At 31.4% G+C, this 9,087-nt stretch overlaps 1 protein-coding gene across 1 annotated transcript; it reads right to left on the bottom strand.

Moving 5' to 3' along the window:
* Positions 1 to 5,369: 5,369 nt before the first annotated feature.
* Positions 5,370 to 8,612, bottom strand: LOC122593327 (putative receptor-like protein kinase At3g47110). Its single transcript, XM_043765721.1, has 3 exons — positions 5,963 to 8,612; positions 5,530 to 5,879; positions 5,370 to 5,431 (listed from the first exon to the last, which is right to left on the bottom strand). The coding sequence occupies exons 1-3, from the start codon at positions 8,610 to 8,612 to the stop codon at positions 5,426 to 5,428; spliced, it is 3,006 nt and encodes a 1,001-aa protein (XP_043621656.1). The 3' UTR covers positions 5,370 to 5,425.
* Positions 8,613 to 9,087: the final 475 nt, after the last annotated feature.

Below are 9,087 nucleotides of genomic sequence, written 5' to 3'. Positions count from 1 at the left end.
AATCTAAGGTATTAAAAGATCCTGTTAACCAAGTTTAGACTTCAGAGTAATATATGGATCCAGATTACTTGTTGAAAGGATTTCCTTAAAAGAAACATAAAATATGAAATCTTTCAAAAACAATATTCATACACCATCAACAAAGTAGAGGTTATTAAGCACAATTTTACTTATAGTAATACCACTATACGAAAAATTTGATATATTTTATAAGAATCTTCTTAGATATTATATTTATAACTCTTATATTAAAAAAAAACTTTTATATCATTTATTACTCTAACGGTCTACTTTTATCATCATTTATATATATAGACAAATAACTGTGTGATGCGGGAGTGCGGCTACGACGACAATGGATGGTGGTGGCGACAGTGGTGGTAGCGGGGTGCGTATTAATGTTAAAGTGATTAATGTAAAAGTGAGTGGTATAATTATTTTCAAGGTTGAGATGATGTGTATTGTAAATAATTTTATTATTATCTTAGTTGAAGATGTTTAAATTAATAAACAAAAAAAATGTATTTTGAGGTTATCAACTACTTGGTTGAAAATTTGGAGGAACAAATCTTTATAAGTAGGTAGAAATGTATATATATCTACGGTCTAGTAAATAATCGAAAGTTTCTTTTTTGTAATTTGTATTATAATTGTTAAACATGTTTTGTTTATAATTATTTAACTTTATAAAATATTAAGTTACGTGATAATATTGGGACACTCAACCAAAGTCCAAGGATGTTAAACTTTTTGCTTCTACTATATACTCGTATCTAATAGTTATAGTTATAGTGAAAATAGGGGGAAAAGTATCAATATATAGTCGTAACATACGACTTTTAAAAGTTAAAGGTTCTTTGTGAAAATTACATAACATGTCAAATTGTCAATGGACTCTTCTACTCTGTCTTTTGAGATAAGTCTGTAAACGGTGGTCACAACATTCAAAAGTCAAATCACTTGTTTGCGGAAGGGGAGATTTTTCATAGGAAAAGGGGCGAATTTTTGGGGTCCGATGTGAATAGACAGATACCGTCAATAGTATGCCACCAAATAAAATATACGTCATCCATACATATAATCGAAAAAGTAAATATAAAGTTATTGCATATATAAGCTTAGGTTTAAAACCTTTCACATAATACTAGTAATTTTTTAATTTGTTGTATTATATATAAAATCACATAACCTCATGAATTTTATGGTTTAATAAAATGTTATGTGAGAGGTTCTAATATTCACCCCCATAAAATAATGTTATAGGTTTTAGGTAAAATAAAACAAGTATTAAGGTAAAACAAATAAAATAATAGGTTTCTTTTCACTAAAAATCACGGTGCATCATGAAAATCATCGTGCATCAATTGATTCGTGAATCTTCGTGCATCAATTTAACTATGATATAACGGTCAAGATCTTGTCTTATTTGTTTTACTTTAATATTTGTTTTACAATACCTAACCCCTATATATATATATATATATATATATATATATATATATATATTAAGAAAAAAAGTTCATGTGAGAACTATTTAAATGCGAAAAACTATGAGAAATTATACATTATAACTTGATGTTCATATGTGAACATATTCGTTCACATATAAACTATCAAGTTTTACTTATAATTACCTATATTTATATGTGAATAGTTCTCACAAAAACCTTACCCTATATGTGTGTGTGTGTGTGTGTGTTAGTCCAGGTTTCACCGGACTTGCTCTAGATTTTACTGGACTGGTCTAGGAGCTCTTGAAATTTTCTTCATAATTAATCAAAGACCAGTGAACGCTTTACTTGTACCGAAAATTTGGATGGCTTAAGATTTCAGTTCACTGAATTTCACTATAGTCAAGATCTACTTAACTGAAGACATTCTCACTGAAGTTGAAGATTCAAGTAAGAAAAAGAAGTTTGACTCAAAGGTGGAGCCCGATAGCAGATTTACCAAATCGAAGGTTGGAGCTTTTATCAATGATCCAGTACTTACAATAGTGAGCACTGATTACGAGGAATGACTTTATAACCTATATATATTTTTATCGGAATAATCCATTTGTCCATTATAAAAGTACACATGTGTGTAGAGGTGGTTGGTTTAAAGTAAGACAAGTCACATCAACTTTACTTTATTATTATATTTAAACAATGCATTTAAAAAATCATATTTATTTCCTTAAATGCATCCAGTTACATTTTCACGGTTTTAATTACACTGGTGTATTTCTTGATCTATTATTACCAAGCCATTCATTGGCCAAAAATAACTTTTCACATTTCGGTGAACTTAGTTAAAATATTCTCGATCGTAAAAAAAAACTTCACAACTTGCATACTATTAAATAAAATAAACTTGAAAATTATATTGTTTATCACCAATTTTTTATTTATTTCTTTAAATCTGATATTACTTTATTTATATTCTTGCATACTAAATTACTAACACTAGTCCTTTCTAGTATTGTATCTTTAATTAAGAAAGACTTACTTAAAAATATCTTTGTTTGATTTACATCAACATAGAGGTTACAGAATTACTATCAAGTTTGGGACTTACTATATATATATATATATAGTGAAGTTATTGTGAGGACTAGAAAATTGTCGATAACTACGAGAACTGATCATGACCATTAGATTAATTAAATCAAAGGTTAAAAGACATCGATGACAATTTTGTAAATAAAATCACCTAATTAAACACATGAGACAATTAAGAGGGTAGAAAAAGAATACCAAAAAAGGGATACGCAATTACGCATTCAAACTTTAAAAAAATGACGGTAACCACCTATCAAAAATCATGGACCTGTATTAGTTAAAATTTATTCCTTTACTTTGCATTCACTTTTAACAATATCATGGTTTATAAACTCCTGCACATATATAACTATACATTTATAGGGAAAAGTTAAATTAGAGACTCCTTATTTTAGAGATCATTAGGGACACTTCTCAATCATTCATTTTTCATCATCTCCGACCACCACCATGATCCTCCGGCGACAACGACCACCGCGACCACGACTTACACATGTGTAAGTACAACTTACATTGTACTTACACATGTGTAAGTTATACAACCACCATCACCACCACCACTACCACCATCATCTCCAAACACCACCATGATCCTCCGGCGACGGCAATCACCGCCACCACGACTTACACATGTGTAAGGTACAACTTACACATGTGTAAATTACGTGTCCCTAATGGTCCCTAAAATAAAGAGTCCCTAATATTACCCAACCCTACATTTATATTGTAGTGATTACAAGTATACATTTTATATTGTGCACACGTAGACATATACGTGGTTCGGTGTACACGTGTTTTTGTTTGTGTGCAAATGTGTTCATATATTTCATATATGATATGAGATATAGACACATGTATATTTTGGTGTACACATATTTCTATCAATCATATCAGTTGTGTTATTTACACAAATATGTTTTCTAAATTGTTATTTACATATTTTAACACTTATCCAAACACATATTGATATAAAAAAAATACGTCTCACGCGAAAAAAAAATGTATAGAAAAGTTTCTTTCACTTAATGTGTATGGTACGTCTCACGCGAAAAAAAAATGTATAGAAAAGTTTCTTTCACTTAATGTGTATGGTGGAGAGTGGAGGAGACAACTAATATTACAATCCATTTTTACCTGTAATTTGATTAATAAACAAAAACTGAAAAATGTTTGTTTAAGGAAAAAAATGCTTTTACGTACAGATGGCAATTAATGGCTGCTAATTCATTTCAAATTTGTGTAATTCCTAATTTGGTGGAAACTAACGAGATATTCAAGGAGCATTTTCAATTTAATTGTTTATTATAAAAATTAACTTTATAAATTTATAATATTATCCTTATATATTAAAGTTCTTATAGTTCTCGATATATAAAGTTTTCTTATTTTAAGAATCATTTTTTTTAAAAATTATGAGAACTCTTACTGTTTGTTCATATGTTTTTTTGTTCATTCACATATAAAATGATATAAAAATGTATGTTGTAGAAGAAAATTTTTTAAGAAACCTTCAAAGTAGTATTTTGTGAACTTGTGAATTAATTTGTTCACGTTTTCTGTTCACATGTTATAAATGGCTATATATAAGGTTTTGAAAAAAAAATTCTTCTGCAACATATATTTTTATAACGTTTTACATGCATGTGAATGAACAAAAAAAAACATGTGATCCAATATAAAATTTAGGAGTTCTCACGGTTCTTACAATAAAATGGGTTCTCAAAATAATGGTCCCATATATATATATATGTGAAGTGAATATTGGCTATTAGGCACTCAAGTTAAGTGAAAAGTTCTTCACATACCAATTTTTAATACATAAAAAAACATGTTGTCCCAATCATTTATTCAAAATATCAAAAAATTAACATGTGAGAGGTTTTTCACCTACGTTTGATGCCTTAGAGCCCCATACTCACTTTTCTCATACATATATACATATATATATATATACTAGTCATATACAAGCAAGATGCAATGGTATAATGGTGTTGCTGGTGGTGGTGGTGACAGATAGTGATGGCGACGACTACGATGATGTTAATGTAAAAAGTAGAAATAGGGGAAACACAAAAATATGGTATGATGATTGATATGGATGTTGAGTTTATAGATTTTTAACTTCAAATTTGATAAATGTATGTTGAAAAGTGTATGTGTGTATGGTATATGTAGTAATACAGGTAGACGTGAAGTTAGGACAAATAAAATTTTGGAAATTCTTCTTAAAGTTGATATTTTTCAGAACAACATTTTATCCTATTCTTACTTTTAAATTACATACACATCAAGGAGATTTCCTATGTCTCTTGAAAACCCCCATTAATTTACCCTACAAATGTGAGAGTTGAAACCAGGTACGTAGATGCTCTCAAGGTCAAAGACTTTACCAATGAGCCTAAACCCCATTGGCACTAGAGTTGAATATTAGTTAGAACTGAACTTCAACCTTTACCTACGAAGCGGGGTATTAAAAGTTTGATGAAAAAAACTTGTTCTGGATGTTCGACCACGACAACATGGAATATTTGAGATCGTGGATACAGTTCTTCTACATTTGAAGATTAATGAAAGAGTTTGATTTCATTAGTGAAAATAGAATCACAATGATTTATCAAGTGGAAGGTCTAATGGAAATTGTGATCCGTCAATAGGAGCATTTCACAATAACAATAACGTTTCATGATTTTGTTTGACACAATGCTCTTTGAGGTGACAAATAAAATACATATTTGTTTAATTTACTAAAGCACGAAGCACGCAAACCAACTTTACCAGGTGTAAATTTTAGCTTACAAAAATAACAAAATAACATGTATTCAACCATAGCATATGCAACTCCTTACGGCAACTATATTGAATTCTACCATGCAAGTTTGGTGTTACACCTGAAACGGTGCATACATGGATCAAATCAAAAAACGTTACTATTTCTTACATAATAAGTTAAACTGAAGTAAATAAGTTAAACTGAAGAACATACTACCTCAAGATGTTTAAGAGCATCCTGAACATTCAACAACTTGTTCACAACACTGTTGATATTCATTCGTTGTGATGGGGAATCTAAAGAGCATGATACTCCAATTATGATAGTTGAAGCCAAACACTTTTCCATTTTTTGTGCATTTGCTTCAGTACTTTGCATGACAAGAATATTACTATCAATAATATCGATTACTTCATCAAGCGAGGCCTCATAAACAAACTTATGAAGGGTAAGGTCTTCATTGAATATGTCATCTGTCGGTTTTTTGCCAGTCATAACCTCCAATAATAATATTCCAAAGCTGTAAACATCTCCACTAGTTGTCATTGTAGTCCCTAAACCATACTCTATGTTTTACAATAAGCAATGAGTTTCTGTAAAGGTAATATAGCTAATAAAAAATGAGTTTACGAGAATTGATTAAGTTTACCAGGAGGTGCATATCCAATCGTTCCTTTAACTCCAGTCGAGTTGTTTTGGTTTGAGTTTATTCCAAGAAATTTAGCCAAACCAAAATCTCCAACGTGGGCCACCATTTCATTATCTAACAGAATATTGCTAGGCTTCATGTCTCCATGAACAACAGTTGGTAAACACTGATTATGAAGATAATCAAGTGCAGATGCAACATCAATGAGAATATTAATTCTTTGAAGTAGGTCTAGTTTAGATGTATTTGCATTTGAATGCAACCAATCATGTAAACTCCCGTTGGGCATGAACTCGTAAACCAAAGCTTTGAAATCCTTTCCTTGAAAGTCAATGCTTGAACATGACGTTATTATCCTCAGAAGATTCCGATGTCGTATACTCCGCCATGCTTCACACTCCGCTATAAAGCTTTTGTGAGCTCCCTGTATATGTAGATGTAGAACCTTTACTGCAACTAATGTGTTATCGTGATCAAAGGTTCCTTTATAAATAGAGCTTGAGACCCCTTGGCCAATCAAGTTTGTTTCAGAGAAGCCACCAGTAGCCTTGAGGAGTTGATCATATGAAACTTTTAAGAACCTTTCGTTCCTGGATGATTGAGACGGTTGGCGATTCTTTTTCTTTTTGAAGTAAGTGTAGACAAAACATAGTATGAAAAATATCACACAAGAAACTAACATAACTATAATGAGCAATGTGAACTTTTTGTTATGTTTATCTACCATCTTACATTTGGGTAAACTAAGTTGAACCAAGCCACCACAAAGCCTATTGTTGCCCAAAATGGATAATGCACTTGCATTAGCAAATACTCCTTTTACTGGTACTTCACCATGGAAATTGTTAAACGATATGTTCAAATATTCTAAGGATAACTGTTCTAAGAACCCAGGAATTTGACCCGATAAATTATTATGAGAAACATCGAGTTCTGCCAGTCCTCTCATGGAACTTAATGATGGTGGTATCATGCCGTCAAATAAGTTGTCATTGATGTATAAGAGGTTAAGGCTAGTACAACCACCAAGGTTGCTTGGAATGTTACCTGAAAGATGATTATGAGATACATCTAGCTCGTTCAAAAGTTTGAGATTTTCAATCTCTCTTGGAAGTAAACTAGAGAGACTATTACTTGAAAGATATAATGATGTTAGTAAAGTAAGTTGAAAAAGTTGTATGGGTATTTTTCCACTTAGTTTATTGTTCACGAGGAACAATTGTTTGAGCTGATGACAATTTCCCAAAGTTGGTGGGATATCTCCTTCCAATCTGTTAGATCCGAAACTAATCTCATTCAACATTGATAAGTTCCCTATTTCATATGGAATTGGCCCTGAAATTTGATTTATATATAGATAAACCTCTTGTAGCTTTTCAAGCTTGCCAATGGTAGAGGGGATCCTTCCTGTTAATTGGTTATCTTGAAAAACTAATAAGGTCAAACCAACTAGGTTACCTATACTGGAAGGGAGTTTTCCATGTATATTATTATTTCCTAAATCTAAATGATGGATTTTGTGAGAAAGGTTACCTATTGATATAGGGACCACTCCTTGAAAGTTACAATGAGCAAGACTCAATACATTTAACTTGCTGCAGTTTCTTAAAGAATCAATAAATTTCATTTCATCTGCCTCTCCACCTCCATTGAAGTTGTTAGCATGCAAATATATATGAGAAATATCTTTTAGGTTTGCAAAATCAACTGTTAACTTTCCACTAAAGTTATTAAAACCCAAATGAAGCTCATCTAACTTTGAACAATTAGAAATTGACGGGGGAATAAAGCCAGACAATTGATTTCTGTTTAGTTGCAGGTATCGAAGATTTGGGAGCATTGACCCAATTGTTGGAGAAAGAGTGCCCGTAAGTTGATTACCCGTTAAAGAAAAATTAGTGAGGAGCGAGAGGTTGTAAATGGAGTTAGGGATGGTTCCATGTAAGTTACATCTACCGGCGTAAAACAACCATGAGTTTTTCAAGCGGCCTAAGGTGTCTGGAAGGCTCCCACCCAATGGATTTTTTGCTATAGAGAATACTTCCATGGATGTAAGATTCCCTATGAATGGAGAGATTCCTCCAATTAAGTTATTAGATTCGAGTATAAGTAAAGTAAGTTTGGAAAGAAAACTTAACTCCAAGGGTATGCTTCCAGTAAGATTATTAACTTCAAGTCGTAGAACTTCAAGTTTATAACAACCAGACAAGTTAGTAGGAATGACTCCGTTAAATTTGTTTCGAGAAAATCTAAGAAAACGTAGTCTTGATAAACGACCAAGCTCATGTGGGATGGTTCCTTGAAAGCTGTTGTTGTGAAGTGATAACACTTGAAGGAAGCTCAAGTTTCCTACATAAGAAGACAATGATCCTTGTAGGTTTTTTGACGCTAGTTGTATCACAGTCACTCTTTTATGCCGCTTCCCACATGAAACACCACTCCAATTACAAAATTGGGATGAAGAGTTCCATGATTTTAGAGCTCCGTATGGATCACTAATGATCAATGCCTTGAAGGACAACAACGCCATATGATCGCTTTCATTTCCAACATAAAAACCAGAGATGACAGCAAAAACAGTCATAAATATAACCATAACCAAAGTATATAAGAAGGTAGAATTAGAAAAGTGGCGTGATATGAAAATCATTGATTTTTTCTCAAAATTTTGAATATGTAATTGATGAAGCAAATGCCATCCATGTATTCTTTATATATTCATTTCCCCAAGACAAATTGCATTGAATGAGTTTAATCTTATTTTTATTATGTAGGTCTATTATTTGGTTGTATTTAATATGACAATGGTTTAATTAATATTATTATTTGGTTTTATTTAATACGACACTCGTTTAATTAATATTATAGCTTGATTGAATTCCATGGACTTGTAGAGAAACTACGCATAAGAAGAGTGGGTAATCAAAAATTGATATGACGTATATATGAATGTATTATAAAAGTATGATTAGCATTTTCCTTTTGTAATAAGAAATCTAACATCTAGCAATAAAATAGTTACAACTTTTCAATACTAATTAAGGATTTGGTAAAACCAGTGAAAACCATGACATGCTTTCGTGATAAAAAAGACTAATATAAAATATTTATTTTCTATTATCGTT

The sequence above is a fragment of the Erigeron canadensis genome, chromosome 3, assembly GCF_010389155.1.
Source record: "Erigeron canadensis isolate Cc75 chromosome 3, C_canadensis_v1, whole genome shotgun sequence".
NCBI classification, from domain to species: Eukaryota; Viridiplantae; Streptophyta; class Magnoliopsida; order Asterales; family Asteraceae; genus Erigeron; species Erigeron canadensis.
This window is presented reverse-complemented; position numbering and strand designations above follow the sequence as displayed.